This window comes from Salmo salar, chromosome 06 (assembly GCF_965601325.2).
Source record: "Salmo salar chromosome 06, fSalSal1, whole genome shotgun sequence".
NCBI classification, from domain to species: domain Eukaryota; kingdom Metazoa; phylum Chordata; class Actinopteri; order Salmoniformes; family Salmonidae; genus Salmo; species Salmo salar.
In genome coordinates this window covers 14,340,664-14,357,877 of record NC_138296.1, presented here as the reverse complement: position 1 = coordinate 14,357,877, position 17,214 = coordinate 14,340,664, and the positions used below count along the sequence as shown (strand labels likewise).

The following is a 17,214-nucleotide window of genomic DNA, read 5'->3' as shown; positions in this document are numbered from 1 at the left end:
ATCCCTCCGATGTCAACAACTACAGACCAGTATCCCTTCTTTCTTTTCTCTCCAAAACTCTTGAACGTGCCGTCCTTGGCCAGCTCTCCTGCTATCTCTCTCAGAATGACCTTCTCAATCCAAATCAGTCAGGTTTCAAGGCTGGTCATTCAACTGAGACTGCTCTTCTCTGTGTCACAGAGGCTCTCCGCACTGCTAAAGCTAACTCTCTCTCCTCTGCCCTCATCCTTCTAGACCTATCTGCTGCCTTTGATACTGTGAACCATCAGATCCTCCTCTCCACCCTCTCCGAGGTGGGTATCTCCGGCGCGGCTCACTCTTGGATTGCGTCCTACCTGACAGGTCGCTCCTACCAGGTGGCGTGGCGAGAATCCGTCTCCGCACCACGTGCTCTCACCACTGGTGTCCTTCAGGGCTCAGTTCTAGGCCCTCTCCTTTTCTCGCTATACACCAAGTCACTTGGCTCTGTGATATCCTCACATGGTCTCTCCTATCATTGCTACGCAGACGACACACAATTAATCTTCTCCTTTCCCCCTTCTGATAACCAGGTGGCGAATCGCATCTCTGTATGTCTGGCAGACATATCAGTGTGGATGACGGGTCACCACCTCAAGCTGAACTTCAGCAACACGGAGCTACTCTTCTTCCCGGGGAAGGACTGCCCTTTCCATGATCTCACCATCACGGTGGACAACTCCATTGTGTCCTCCTCCCAGAGTGCTAAGAGCCTCGGCGTGACCCTGGACAACACCCTGTCGTTCTCCGCTAACATCAAGGCGGTGACCCAAACTTGTAGGTTCATGCTATACAACATTCGCAGAGTACGACCCTGCCTTACACAGGAAGCGGCGCAGGTCCTAATCCAGGCACTTGTCATCTCCCGTCTGGATTATTGCAACTCCCTGTTGGCGGGGCTCCCTGCCTGTGCCATTAAACCCCTACAACTCATCCAGAACGCGGCAGCCCGTCTGGTGTTCAACCTTCCCAAGTTCTCTCATGTCCCCCCGCTCCTCCGCACACTCCACTGGCTTCCAGTTGAAGCTCGCATCTGCTACAAGACCATGGTGCTTGACTACGGAGCTGTGAGGGGAACGGCACCTCCGTACCTTCAGGCTCTGATCAGGCCCTACACCCAAACAAGGGCACTGCGTTCATCCACCTCTGGCCTGCTGGCCCCCCTACCTTTGCGGAAGCACAGTTCCCGCTCAGCCCAGTCAAAACTGTTCGCTGCTCTGGCACCCCAATGGAGAAACAAGCTCCCTCACGACGCCAGGACAGCGGAGTCAATCACCACCTTCCGTAGACACCTGAAACCCCACCTCTTTAAGGAATAACTGGGATAGGATATAGTAATCCTTCTAACCCCCCCCCCCCCCCAAAAAAAAGATATAGATGTACTATTGTAAAGTGGTTGTTCCACTGTATATCTTAAGGTGAATGCACCAATTTGTAAGTCGCTCTGGATAAGAGCGTCTGCTAAATGACGTAAAATGTGAAATAACTAATCAGCTACGAGACAAAATAACTTTTTTTTTAAGACAACTTTATTGCTATGTGGGTATTTTTCCCACATTAATTTATACGCCATTGGTTTATGGAATAATATATATTTTACTACGAAATATAGAAATATATATATATTCCTAGGTCTAATATATGATTAATGTATTGTTCGGTTCACAGTGCGTACCCAACCCCGCGCACCGTGGACCCTGTACTGAACAGTTCATTACGAATACACCTACTGTTTCACCCCTAGTAAATTCTGAAAATACAGAGTAAGGTACTACAGGACTACTTTACAAATATACTGTTGAAATACAACTCTTTCCTCTTTCTCCCTGCTGGCAAATATACTCATGAACAATTCATGCCTCAATTATCTCAAGGCTTGAAAATCCGTCTTTAACCTGTCTCCTCCCCTTCATCTACACTGATTGAAGTTGAGTTTAACAGGTGACACCAATAAGAGATCATAGCTTTCACCTGGATTCACCTGGTCAGTCTATGGCATGGAAAGAGCAGGTGTTCATAATGATTTGTGCACTCAGTATATACTGTTGAAATACATCTCTTTGAGACACAAGGTGGAAGTATATTACAACTGTTTGAGCCACAAGGTGGAAGTATATTACAACTGTTTGAGCCACAAGGTGGAAGCATATTACAACTGTTTGAGCCACAAGGTGGAAGCATATTACAACTGTTTGAGCCACAAGGTGGAAGCAAATTACAACTGTTTGAGCCACAAGGTGGAAGCATATTACAACTGTTTGAGCCACAAGGTGGAAGCAAATTACAACTGTTTGAGCCACAAGGTGGAAGCATATTACAACTGTTTGAGCCACAAGGTGGAAGCATAATACAACTGTTTGAGCCACAAGGTGGAAGCAAATTACAACTGTTTGAGCCACAAGGTGGAAGCATATTACAACTGTTTGAGCCACAAGGTGGAAGCATATTACAATATGTTTCTCTCTTCTCTTTCCACCTGCTGGCAAAAATATTAATGACTCAAATGTTATTGTACCTCGTAGTAAGATGCAAGTTCATAACACTATTGAATATTGTAACGATAAAATATGAATATATTGAACATATCATGTCATTGTACTGTTGTTTTAATTCCTCATACAGTGAAATAGTACAAGCAAATATTGTACAGGAAATAATCTGATCCCCAATCACATGCTTTCTTTACATATCAACAGTTCTCTTTAGATAGATATGGATGATAATTAAATAGGTACTTTCAGAATTATATTATAATTAAGCAATAAGGTCCAGAGGGGGTGTGGTATATGGCCATTAGACCACGGCTAAGGTCTGTTCTAATGCAAGAATCAACGTGGAGTGCCTGGCTTCAGCCCTTAGCCGTAGTATATTGGCCATATACCACAAACCCCCGAGGTGCCTTAATGGGATTATAAACGGGTTACCAACGTAATTAAAGCAGTACAAATAAATGTTCTGGTATGCGGTCTGATTCAGTATACCACGGCTGTCAGACAATCAGCATTCAGGGCTCGAACAACCCACTGTATAAAACAATCATATCACACTAATGAAGGTTCTCAATAATGTGAAGTTCTAATTTAAACTAAACATCTGGTCCATCTCTGATTATTCATTAACATTACAGTAAACCTGCTCTACATCCTGGATATCTGGATCAACTATTTCTGGATCTGGACTATAGTCAGAGAGCAGGCTGCTCTATTTGAGTTCAGTTAAATTCACCCTCATTTAGTGCTGCTAACACTGATGCTCATCAACATGATCAAATACAAACACTTGTTCTTTATAATGCTCTTTATTGAATATCCACAATACAACAAAGCTCTAACTATTCCTCTATTATTCATCTGCAAAGCAACCCATTTCAAATATAAAAAGTATACTAAAAAGTATATCATATAGCCAACGATATCAGTATTAGTGGATATTTCTCTCTTTAATGGAACATAATGTATATATGCAGGTTAAACTTCTAATGAATTAATATCAAAAATCAAATTGACATTACAATGGTTCTCAGGCTATTCAGTGCTGCATTCAGACTTCTTGATGTCTTTCTCAGCGAACTTGGAGCCCGCGGTGACTTTACATGAGAACACTTTGTCCTGGTTCCATTCTGACGTGTCAACGGTCAGACAACTACTGAGTTGGAACGTCTTGTCGGCTTGCGGCACCGGCCCACTCGTAGCGATGACGCCGGTGACCGGATTCCCGCCAGCGGTCCAGCTGACATCGGCGTAGCCCATGGCCATCTGACTGGCCAGACACACCAGGGTGACTTTGTTGGACTTCAACTCATCGCTGGACGGAGGGAGGATGGTCAAGACAGGCGGAGGGAGGGTAGAGTCTGGACCAATGGAATGAGCAGAATAAATATTACACAAAATCATTCGATATGTTAGTAGAATGAAACAGGGTTGTGTGATTATACTGTAGAATAAAAATATAACGTTTTCTCAAAGGCTACAAACAATTAACATGTTGGGCTCATAAAATGAAAAGGCACTAAAACCATGTAATTCTATTGTTCCATGTTACTCACAAATCTCTGTTTGTACCTGGTCTCATTTTAAAACCTTCTAAGTAACTCTCCATATGTGACTTTTCAGAGGTGAAGCAGATTTCTGTGCAAGTGGACAACGAGTTCAGAACACTAAGTTTAACCATAATCAAGTAGTCAGATGTGCTGAATGAGGGATACAATCAAACATATATCCTACTTCTAGTCAACCAGCAAACAGAGAACTGTAATGTAGTAGCCTACAATGTAATGAATCATGTAGTAACTTTGTGTGTAACTACCATATACATGGTTTTATCATTATTTAATATAACGTGGGACCAACATTATAAAGGTTGATACAACTTTATGAAGAATTCACATTCAAATCTACCTCTAAGTAAATAGATTATTATTGTTTAGACATTATAAATGAGTAGTGTTGTCAAGTGACAGCAGTAACCTTCATGTTGAAATAGTGCAAGACGTTTATTAAGTTTAAATGTGAAATCAACAACTACAGATATACTGTAGGATATGAAGATGTCACAATGTGTCCATGACACTTGATAATCGGTCCACAAAGTAGGTTATTTACACGAAATAAATATGAAATAAGAATATAATGTTAAATATTTAATTCTATTAACTATTATGTATTACAAAAAAACCTTGAATCCAAAAATATAAGGTTAAAAGAAAGGGTACTTACCACTGACAATGAGCTTGGTTCCTTGTCCGAATACCACAGTGATTCAGTTTGTATACACAGCCGTACAAAAACCTCCTCACTCTCTCTACTGAGAGGACAGGAACTGAATCATCCCATTCAGACAGAGCTTCACTCTCTCTACTGAGAGGACAGGAACTGAACCATCCCATTTAGACAGAGCTTCACTCTCTCTACTGAGAGGACAGGAACTGAAACATCCCATTCAGACAGAGCTTCACTCTCTCTACTGAGAGGACAGGAACTGAAACATCCCATTCAGACAGAGCTTCACTCTCTCTACTGAGAGGACAGGAACTGAACCATCCCATTCAGACAGAGCTTCACTCTCTCTATAAACATCACAGGCTTTTCTAGAGTTTCTCTCTATGAAGTAATAGTACATAGTATAGCATCATATTCTGCTGTTGGTGTCTGGTCCTTTTGAAGTTAAAGCACTATCCATACGATGCAGTGTTGACTTGATGATGATCTTGATGATGATATTATGATGATGTCTTGACCTGATGATGATGATGATGGTAATGATGATGATGATGATCACAACAAGAGAGACAACATCATTTTCCTTTCAGACAATGTCTTCTTATAATATTGTTGACATGTAGGGATGGATGGTTCTTCCATTTCCAGATCTCCCATTGTGTCATGTATATATTGTTATAATAATCACTGATCAACTTCAACTGCTGTTTCTTAGAGTTCACCCCTCTGCCACTTTTAAAGCAGAAGTGAGTGTATTTGGTAAGGAGGTTTTTGTCATGGTGTATATCACTGTGATAAGTAGTCATAAACAGAGCTGTCCCAGGTCTTACAGTAATACACTGCTGAGTCTGCCTCCTCCACATTGTTAATAATCAAACGATAATCTGATTTAGACTGATGATTAGATGTGAATTTAGGAGAGGAGAAACCAGAACCATATTCTACAGAGCTCCAACCAGTGTGGTACCACCTTAACATGTACTGAGGAACTCCTTCTAGAACCTGTTTATACCAACCAGCACTATTATCAACAGTCCCCAGGTTACAGTCCAGACTGACCCTCTCTATTATCAACAGTCCCCAGGTTACAGTCCAGACTGACCCTCTCTATTATCAACAGTCCCCAGGTTACAGTCCAGAGTGCCCGTCTATTATCAACAGTCCCCAGGTTACAGTCCATAGTGTCCGTCTCTATTATCAACAGTCACCAGGTTACAGTCCATAGTGTCCGTCTCTATTATCAACAGTCCCCAGGTTACAGTCCAGAGTGGCCGTCTATTATCAACAGTCCCCAGGTTACAGTACATAGTGGCCGCCTCTACTATCAACAGTCCCCAGGTTACAGTCCAGTGTGGCCGTCTCTATTATCAACAGTCCCCAGGTTACAGTCCATAATGGTGGTCTCTATCATCAACAGTCCCCAGGTTACAGTCCAGAGTGGAACGTCTCTATTATCAACAGTCCCCAGGTTACAGTCCAGAGTGGCTGTCTCTATTATCAACAGTCCCCAGGTTACAGTCCAGAGTGGCTGTCTCTATTATCAACAGTCCCCAGATTACAGTCTATAGTGGCTGTCTCTATTATCAACTGTCCCCAGATTACAGTGCAGAGTGTCCGTTTCTATTATCAACAGTCCCCAGGTTACAGTCCATAGTGGCTGTCTCTATTATCAACAGTCCCCAGATTACAGTCTATAGTGGCTGTCTCTATTATCAACAGTCCCCAGGTTACAGTCCAGTGTGGCCGTCTCTATTATCAACAGTCCCCAGGTAACAGTCCAGAGTGACCATCTCTATTATCAACAGTCCCCAGGTTACAGTCCAGAGTGCCCATCTCTATTACCAACAGTCCCCAGGTTACAGTCCAGAGAGGGCGTCTCTCCTTTCCTCTCTGTCACAACAGGAGGCTTCTGTGTCACTACAGTCACACCACTGCCACCTGGGAAATAAGAAGATGACATGTAGTAAAGAGAAACATACAGACTCACTATTAATAAAACAGGAAGTAAAATCTCCAGGAAGTCAGACTCCTTACATGTTAGAGCAGTGATGAGAGTGCAGAGTGTCCCCAGCATGTTGTCAGTGTGTGGTGTGAACGGCCCTTACTGTCCAGCTGAGAGATGAGCAGGGTTGGAATGTGAGGAGAGGAGAGGCTGCAGAACCCACCAATAAGGAGACAGACAGGTAGGACCAGAGGGAGGGGCCTCTGCAGTTAAACTATCACCAAGCCAGGGAGGACCAGAGGGAGTGGCTTCTACAGTTAACCAATCACTATCTACTCTCAAACGTACTGTATCTGGGTCTTCACAAGACCAACAGACAGATTTCTAAATAATAACTGGATGTGTCCTATATTTTCATAATTATGACATACATTTCAATTAGAGTCACTATTAAACTATAAAAAATTGAAATATTTGAAGGAAGACTATTTCATAAACATATTGGATTTGTTTTGTTGCATTATAAAGAACAGTATTCTATTTCTGCTCAGTTATGTTTGTTAGTTTATATCAGCATGTCATAATATGTATAATAATAACATTCTAATAATATTATCTGGATGGTGGGGTTCTGAACTAACAGTATATCACTAAATGACTGTTGATGTAATATGTCTCTAAGGTAAACCAGGGGACTGACTATCATGGAGGTTATCTGATACATGGAGTCTTCTGTTAGGACGGAACCATCTGGAATATCACTTTATCTGTCATGGTTTGTGACAACTAGGTGTAATTGTTAATGACAACATTCTACTAAATGTGTGAAAGGTTTTGTGTAAAACACAAGCATGGAATGTTCTCCTACTGCAGACACACTGGTTCAGGATGACTTGACATTCAGTTAGTGTCTATATTCAGAACATCTGAAAGCAGAAGTGAGTGTATTTGGTGGGGAGGTTTTTGTCATGGTGTACATCACTGTGATACGAGCGCATAAGGAGAGTCATTCCGAGTTTGACAGTAATACACTGCTGAGTCTGTCTCCTCCACATTACTGATTATAAACTGATAATCCTTATCAGACGTGGCTTTAGATGTGAAACGATCAGAGGAGAAACCAGATCCATATTCATCAGGAGAGTCGTCTGTATAGTAATACCTTAACACATACTGAGGAGCTCCTCCTGGAACCTGTTTATACCAGTTTACAACATTGCCTTCATCTTTGGTGATGTCACAGTGAAAAGTAGCAGTCCCCTTTATACTGACAGTCAGTACTGAAGGTGTCTGTGTCACTGCTTTCTGGCAACTGACATCTGTGTGAATGAAATACAATTTAAGACATTTAATCATACATGAATTAACAACTTCTAATGGCTTTTTTTTATTCATGTTGAACAAACAGTAAATTCCTTACATGTTAGAGCAGTGATGAGAGTGCAGAGTGTCCCCAGCATGTTGTCAGTGTGTGGTGTGAACGGCCCTTACTGTCCAGCTGAGAGATGAGCAGGGTTGGAGTGTGAGGAGAGGAGAGGCTGCAGAACCCACCTATAAGGAGGCAGCCAGGGAGGATCAGGGGGAGGGGCCTCTGCAGTTAACCTATCACCAAACCTTGGATGACCAGAGGGAGGGGCCTCTGCAATTAACCTACCACCAGCTACTTTCATTGTTGATTGTTATTATTATTTTTCACTGTATTTCTCTGATTGGTCCAAGTAACCAGATTTTATGAGAGACCAACTAGTATGATCATTGCTCTAAATGAGATTCTGTCTTCTTCACTGACTCATATTCTACCTCCATCAAACCATGACTGGAGTTTAATATCTTATACTAGTTCTACACAGGACCAACATAATGATGTGGTATCTAATCTCCTACCTCCATCAAACCATGACTGGAGTTTAATATCTTATACTAGTTCTACACAGGACCAACATAATGATGTGGTATCTAATCTCCTACCTCCATCAAACCATAACTGGAGTTTAATATCCTATACTAGTTCTACACAGGGACAACATAATGATGTGGTATCTAATCTCCTACCTCCATCAGACCATAACTGGAGTTTAATATCCTATACTAGTTCTATACAGGGACAACATAATGATGAGTTACTCAGGATGTCTCCCTATTCCCTTTATAGTGCATTACCCCCACCACCACCACCCCTCCCCCCACACAGTTCTGAGAGGAGATCAAACAACCTCTTAATTTACATGAAGCTATAAATAAGGAGAGGAGGATGGGAGGAGGAGGGGAGGGGAAGCAGGTGTGTCCTGGGGGAGAAAGGGAACAACACATCACTTCCTGTAACTCAGTATCAGAACTAGAACACGTCCCTGGTGAATGACTCTGATAACTAGAAATAGTAGATATGAAACCATCAGCTGGTCTTTGGGTGGGACTGAAACCAATGGTCTACAGACAGCTGTTCCTGTTATAAAGTACATGTAGATCTTTCCTCAGTCATTATTGGTGGTCCTATGTCCTCCTCTGTTGGACGTTGACAGAACTACAGACTCTATTCTGATCATTGATGCACAATGGGGTGAATCCGAACTTCCAATTAAGGTGAATCTTTACTTAGTCATGCATTGATGCCAATGGGAGACTAAGTGAAAATGTTACTGAACTGCAAGTTAGGATTCTCCCCAATGTGAACAAGACCAGACTTAGAGTAAGGGCACCAACGAGGACAGATGTGAGGAACCAGATGAGGACACAGAGAGAGAAAATGGAACAGGACAAGGGTTCATGAGGACTAGAGGGTCTCTAAACCTTAGTTAGATTGATATAGTCTCTCCACTACACCCATCCACTAGGACTAGAGGAAGAAGGGTCTCTAAACCTTAGTTAGACTGATATAGTCTCTCTACTACTACACCCATCCACTAGGACTAGAGGAAGAAGGGTCTCTAAACCTTAGTTAGACTGATATAGTCTCTCTACTACTACACCCATCCACTAGGACTAGAGGGTCTCTAAACAATTTTACATTTTAGTCATTTAGCAGAAGCTCTTATCCAGAGCGATTTACAGTAGTGAATGCACACATTTCATACAATTTTTTATTTTTTTTTCCCCCCCGTACTGGTCCCCCATGGGAATCAAACCCACAACCCTGGCGTTGCAAACACCATGCTCTACCAACTGAGCCACACAGGACCTTAGTTAGACTGATATAGTCTCTCTACTACTACACCCGTCCACTAGGTCCTAGGTCCTAGTGACTAGGAGGAAGGAGGGTCCCTAAACCTTGATTAGACTGATATAGTCTCACCTACATCACTACACTCCTCTCTGAACCAGACCAACACAGAACTGAGGAGAGCTTTGTACTGACAACAGAGATATTGTACACTAACTTTCAATAACTTTATCATTTGTGATTGATTTGAAACTACGTGATGGATTTAGTCTGGAAATTATTACAATGAAATACAACTATAATGAAATACAACTTTTTGAGCCACAAGGTGGAAGCATATTATAATATTTTATCTCTTCTCTTTCCCCCTGCTGGCAAAGATGTATGGAGAGAAAAGATTCATGAGTAAAATGTTATTGTACATTATAGTAAGACGTACGTTTATAACACTATTGAATATAAACTATGAATATATTGAATTTATCATGTTATTGTACTGTTGTTTTAATTCCTCATACAGTGAAAAGTACAAGCAAATATTGCCTAGGAAATAATCAAGTTTCCTTTTCAAATCAACTATTTTAAATAGATATGGAAGATTATTAAATATATACTTTCGGAATGATCTTATAATACAATCAAATCACACTAATGAAGGTTCTCAATAATGTGAAGTTCTAATTTAAACTAAACCTCTGGTCCATCTCTGATTATTCATTAACATTACAGTAAACCTGCTCTACATCCTGGATATCTGGATCAACTATTTCTGCAGCTGGACTAAAGTCAGAGAGCAGGCTGCTCTATTTGAGTTCAGTTAAATTCACCCTCATTTAGTGCTGCTATCACTGATGCTCATCAACATGATCAAATACAAACACTTGTTCTTTAGAATGCTCTTTATTGAATATCCACAATACAACAAAGCTCTAACTATTCCTCTATTATACATCTGCAAAGCAACCAATTTCAAATATACAGAGTCTACTTATCATGTAGCCTATGATACAAGTATTAGTAGCTATTTCTCTATTTTTTGGAACAGAATGTATATATGCAAAGAAAACTTCTAATAAGTTAACAATAACTTATAACTTGAAAAGCGACATAGAATATCAAATTGACATTACAATGATTCTCAGGCTAGTCAGTGCTGCATTCAGACTTCTTGATGTCTTTCTCAGCGAACTTGGAGCCCACGGTGACTTTACATGAGAACACTTTGTCCTGGTTCGATTCTGACGTGTCAACGGTCAGACAACTACTGAGTTGGAACGTCTTGTCGGCTTGCGGCACCGGGCCACTCGTAGCGATGACACCGGTGACCGGATTCCCGCCAGCGGTCCAGCTGACATCGGCGTAGCCCATGGCCATCTGACTGGCCAGACACACCAGGGTGACTTTGTTGGACATCAACTCATCGCTGGACGGAGGGAGGATGGTCAAGACAGGCGGAGGGAGGGTAGAGTCTGGACCAATGGAATGAGCAGAATAAATATTACACAAAATCTTTTGATATGTTAGTAGAATGAAACAGGGTTGTGTGATTATACTGTAGAATAAAAAATACAACGTTTTCTCAAAGACTATAAACAATTAACATGTTGGGCTCATAAAATGAAAAGGCACTAAAATGATGTAATTCTATTCTTACATGTTACTCACAAATCTCTGTTTGTAGCTGGACTTATTTTGAAACTTTCTAAGTAACTCTCCATACGTGACTTTGCAGAGGTAAAGCAGATTTCTGTGCAAGTGGACAACGAGTTCAGAACACTAAGTTTAACCATAATCAAGTAGTCAGATGTGCTGAATGAGGGATACAATCAAACATATATCCTACTACTAGTCAACCAGCAAACAGAGAACTGTAATGTAGTAGCCTACAATGTAATGAATCATGTAACTACATGGTTTTATCATCATTTAATATAACGTGCAACCAATCTTTTAAAGGTCAAATAGTCCATTACGTTTATTAAGTTTAAATGTGAAATCAACAACTACAGATATACTGTAGGATATGAAGATGTCACAATGTGTCCATGACACTTGATAATCAGTCCACAAAGTAGGTTATTTACACTAAATAATTATGAAATAAGAAGTACTTTAATTTTATTAACTATTCTTTATTACAAAAACCCATTTAAAAATAACACATAAGGTTAAAAGAAAGGGTACTCACCAGTAACAAAGAGCTTGGTTCCTTGTCCGAATACCACAGTGATTCAGTTTGTATACACAGCCATACAAAAACCTCCTCACTTTCACTACTGAGAGGACAGGAACTAAACCATCCCATTCAGACTGAGCTTCACTCTCTCTACTGAGAGGTCAGGAACTGAAACATCCCATTCAGACAGAGCTTCACTCTCACTACAAACATCTCAGGCTTTTCTTGAGTTTCTCTCTTTGAAGTAACAGTATATAGTATAGCATCATATTCTGCTGTTGGTGTCTGGTCCTTTTGAGCAATGTCCATGTGATGCAGTGTTGACTTGATGATGGTGATGATGTTCGGACAATGTCTTTAAATGATCCTTTATCTCACTGTAATCAATAATCACTGATTCACTTGAACTGACACGTCTGATTAAAGGCTTGTCCCTCTTTCAGTCAAAAAGCAGAAGTGTTGCAGTCAGAGGTTTTTAATAAGACACTCAATAGTCAGTTTACTAGGTAACAGTGTTTCTGCTGCAGTCATTTAAAAAACCTGTTGGGGCTAGGGGGCAGTATTTGCACGGCCGGATAAAAAACGTACCCGAATTAAACTGGTTACTACTCTTATCCAGAAACGAGAATATGCATATAATTAGTAGATTTGGATAGAAAACACTCTAAAGTTTCTTAAACTGTTTGAATGGTGTCTGTGAGTATAACAGAACTCATATGGCAGGCCAAAACCTGAGAAGATTCCATACAGGAAGTGCCCTGTCTGACCATTTGTTGTCCTTCTGTGGCATCTCTATTGAAAATACAGTATCTCTGCTGTAACGTGACAATTTCTAAGGCTTCCAGTGGCTGTCTGAAGTCGCCAGAAAGTGGATTGGGGCGTCTGCTGTCTCTGGGCGAAGAACTGCAGCAGATTTTGTGAGTGGTCAGGCAGGGGACAGTGACACTGGATATGCGCGTTCATGAGAATTCTCCATCTTTTCTATCAGCCTTTGAATGAAAACAACGTCGCCCGGTTGGAATATTATCGCTATTTTACGAGAAAAATCGCATAAAAAAGATTTTAAACAGCGTTTGACATGCTTCTAAGTACGGTAATGGAATATTTTTAACATTTTTGTCACGATATGCGCTCGCGCGTCACGCACGAACAAAACGGAGGATATTTGCACATAACTATGGATTATTTTGAACCAAAACAACATTTGTTGAAGTAGAAGTCCTGGGAGTGCATTCTGACAAAGAACAGCAAAGGTAATCCAATTTTTCTTATAGTAATTCTGAGTTTAGAGAACGCCAAACTTGATGGGTGTCAAATTACAAATTAGCTAGCCTGTGATGGCCGAGCTATCTACTCAGAATATTGCAAAATGTGCTTTTGCCGAAAAGCTATTTTAAAATCTGACACCGCGATTGCATAAAGGAGTTCTGTATCTATAATTCTTAAAATAATTGTCATGTATTTTGTGAAGGTTAATTGAGAGTAATTTAGTAAATTCACTGGAAGTTTGCGGTGGGTATGCTAGTTCTGAACATCACATGCTAATGTAAAAAGCTGGTTATTGATATAAATATGAACTTGATTGAACAAAACATGCATGTATTGTATAACATAATGTCCTAGGAGTGTCATCTGATGAAGATCATCAAAGGTTAGTGCTGCATTTAGCTGTGGTTTTGGTTTTTGTGACATATATGCTTGCTTTGAAAATGGCTGTGTGATTATTTTTGGATGGGTACTCTCCTGACATAATCTAATGTTTTGTTTTCGCTGTAAAGCCTTTTTGAAATCGGACAATGTGGTTAGATTAACGAGAGTCTTGTCTTTCAAATGGTGTAAAATAGTCATATGTTTGAGAAATTGAAGTTACAGCATATTTAAGGTTTTTGTATTCGCGCCACTCGATTCCACTGGCTGTTGACTAGGTGGGACGCTCACGTCCCACGTAGCCCAGGGAAGTTAACAGTAAAGGATTACAATAAGACACTCAGTGGTCAGTTTACTAAGTAACAGTGTTTCTGCTGCAGTCATTTAACAGTAAAGGATTACAACAAGACACTCAGTGGTCAGTTTACTAAGTAACAGTGTTTCTGCTGCAGTCATTTAAGAGTAAAGATTACAATAAGATACTCAGTGGTCAGTTTACTGAGTAACAGTGTTTCAGCTGCAGTCATTTAACTGTGGTGCGTTGTCACTGCAAAATCATTGCCCAAAAATATTTATGTCGAGGCACACTTTGAAAATACTCAAACAGTCCACATTTACTTTTTGTGTTCCGAATACAAAAATCGGCCAACCCCATAGTAGAATAGTTCATCTGTTTACCTAGACAGCTTGTTCTATGCAAGAGAAATATTCCTCTGAAGGCGTATTCAAGTTACGAGAGCCATAGGGAGGGAAACTTGCATTCTGACAAGCACAACAATTCTTGAAATTGCAGTGAAAACAGCAGTTTTAATGGCCTATGTTGAAAAGAGGGTGATCCCAGTGTCACGTTTGTCGTAAGAAGGAGACCAAGGTGCAGCGTGGTAGGCGAATTTTTTTAATTTATTAAACACCGTCAAAACAACAAAAACAATAAATCACAAACGAAACATGAAGTAAATGGCGTGCTCACCAGCAACTAACCAAAAAACAAGATCCCACAAAAACCCAGTGGGAAAAGGCTGCCTAAATATGATCCCCAATCAGAGACAACGAAAGACAGCTGCCTCTGATTGGGAACCATATCAGGCCAGCATAGAAATATATCATCTAGAATGCCCACCCAAATCACACCCTGACCTAACCAAATAGAGAAATAAAAAGGCTCTCTACGGTCAGTGCGTGACACCCAGCTTTCAATTCCTACTTTATGTATTTATTTATTTTATTTATTTATTTACTCCTAAAAACCTGGAGTTTTTAGCAAAGTCCTGGTTAAAAACGTTACCACCCTGCAATTCCCCATGAGTGTATAGCGGAGAGTGGGGCTAAATGTAAAAATGTACAGTAACTTGGGGTAAAACGCCACCCTACCTCATAATTTTTTTTCTGGGGGAGTGACTTCAATTGTGATGAGACATTACATTTTTAGTTGAGCAAATGTTGTGTCAATTGGGGGGGGGGGTGACATGAAGGGGTTTCTGTGAGAAGTACAGACAAGTGTTTTCGGACGTAACAAGTATCAATAGATGCTAACTAGTTAAAATATTACATTGGGGATCTAGCTAATGATCTGACACAACAAAATGTGGAAAAAATGTATAGGTGTGAATACTTTATAAAAGCACTGTATATAGCTACCTAAAATACGGCAGATTGAGAGCTCTCCCAAAAAAAAGTTTTACACTCCAAGAAAAACCTTGGGGCACCATGAAAGTAATATTAAAAAGTTTGATCCTTGGACACAGATGGGTTAATAACCATTAAAGTTACAGTCTATCCTGTGAAGCAACCCAGTCTCTCATTAATTAGTTTAAAATAAAATCGAGGGAAACACAGGTTGGAAAGAAAATGGCTCCTACTGAAAAGAGAAGACTCTATGCTGTAGGCTACCAAAATATTTGATCAACTTCCAAAAAATGTTTTACAAAAGATATAGAGAGGGATAGGCTTTTGGCCATCACCAGCAAGTGAGCTGGGCATCATTGGGTGAGTCAGTGAAACTGGAAAGCATTTTTAGGACTATAATTTCCTCCTCATATTGTAGCCTACAATATGTGTCTCCACACACATAGGCCCAGGCTATTGATGGATTCAAGACAAGGTCGTTTTTACTAATCTCAGATTGTCCGTTTGTCAGTGTCAAAGTAGCCTGCCATTTCGATCATTTGTGCGGTATTAAAAAAGATTCTGACAATGCCTCCAGTAATGTAAAATGAAGTAGGATATGACTATTCAATGCTGGTCTGACCAATCGGAATCCACGCTTCAAGATTGTTTTGATCACGTGTAGTGGAATATGTTCTGGGTAGCCTGCGAGAACAACTTTATCAGTAAGTGTATAGGAGATGTTATACCCACTGTGACAATTAAAACCTACCCTAACCAGAAACCGTGGATAGATGGCAGCATTCGCGCAAAACTGAAAGCACGAACCATCGCATTTAACCATGGCAAGATGACTGGAAATATGGCTGGATACAAACAATGTAGTTATTCCCCCCGTAAGGCAATCAAACAGGCAAAACATCAGTACAGAGACAAAGTGGCGTCGCAGTTCAACGGCTCAGATACGAGACGCATGTGGCAGGGTCTACAGACAATCACGGACCACCAAGGGGAAAACCAGCCACGTTGCAGACACCAAAGTCTGGCTTCCAGACAAGGTAAACACCTTCTTCGCACACTTTGAGGATAACACAGTGCCACCGACACGGCCCGCTACCGAGGATTGTGGGCTCTTCTTCTCTGTGGCCAACGTGAGAAAGACATTTAAGCGTGTTAACCCAGATCCAGACGGCATCCCCAGCCCCATCCACATAGCATGCGCAGACCAGCTGGCTGGAGTGTTTACGGGCATATTCAATCTCTCCCTATCCCAGTCTGTTGTCCCCACGTGCTTCAAGATGTCCACCATTGTTCCTGTACCCAAGAAAGCAAAGGTAACTGAATTAAATTACTATCACCCCGTAGCACTCACTTCTGTCATCATGAAGTGCTTTGAGAGACCAGTCATCGATAATATCACCTCTACCTTACCTGACACCCTAGACCAACTTCAATTTGCTTACCACCCCAATAGATCCACAGACGATGCAATCGCCATCACACTGCACACAGCCCTATCCCATCTGTACAAGAGGAATAAACCCCTCAAGAGGAAGAGGAATAAGAGGAATAAACCCCCCAAGAGGAATTAACCCCTCCCTGTGCAACTGGGTCCTGGACATCCTGACGGGCCACACCCAGGTGGTGAAGGTAGGAAACAACACCTCCACTTTGATCCTCAACACTGGGGCCCCACAAGGATGCATGCTCAGCCCTCTCCTGTACTCCCTGTTCACCCATGACTGCGTGGCCATGCACGACTCCAACTCAATCATCAAGTTTGCAGACAACATAACAGTAGAAGGTCTGATTACCAACAATGATGAGACAGCCTACAGGGAGGAGGTGAGGGCCCTGGGAATGTGGTGCCAGGAAAATAACCTCTCACCCAACGTCATAAAAACAAAGGAGTTGATCATGGACTTCAGGAAACAGCAGAGGGAGCACCCCC

General features: G+C 41.2%; 2 protein-coding genes and 1 pseudogene across 6 annotated transcripts in view; 1 reads left to right on the top strand and 2 right to left on the bottom strand.

Annotated features, from left to right (window-relative positions):
- LOC106606374 (immunoglobulin lambda-1 light chain) overlaps nt 1–17,214 on the top strand; it is a 113,106-nt gene that overhangs the window by 10,201 nt on the left and 85,691 nt on the right. The window lies entirely within an intron of this gene.
- Nucleotides 3,298–17,214, bottom strand: part of LOC106606373 (Ig lambda-2 chain C region) — a 147,058-nt gene continuing 133,141 nt past the window's right edge. The window contains exons 1-4 of one of the 4 annotated variants that reach the window (XM_014202523.3): nt 8,099–8,197; nt 7,669–7,997; nt 4,734–4,767; nt 3,298–3,868 (exon numbers count right to left, since the gene is read on the bottom strand). In XM_014202523.3, the coding sequence (XP_014057998.1) occupies nt 3,543–3,868; nt 4,734–4,767; nt 7,669–7,997; nt 8,099–8,138 (729 nt within the window). In that variant the 5' untranslated portion in view covers nt 8,139–8,197 and the 3' untranslated portion in view covers nt 3,298–3,542. Of the gene's footprint in view, nt 3,869–4,733; nt 6,675–6,770; nt 7,646–7,668; nt 7,998–8,098; nt 8,198–17,214 lie in introns of those variants that run through there. The other 3 variants (XR_014392495.1, XM_045719761.2, XM_045719762.2) reach the window with 3 other exon arrangements.
- Nucleotides 10,748–12,066, bottom strand: LOC145879744 (Ig lambda chain C region pseudogene; annotated as a pseudogene). Its single transcript, XR_014392505.1, has 2 exons — nt 12,024–12,066; nt 10,748–11,304 (listed from the first exon to the last, which is right to left on the bottom strand). The product of XR_014392505.1 is annotated as an Ig lambda chain C region pseudogene (transcript).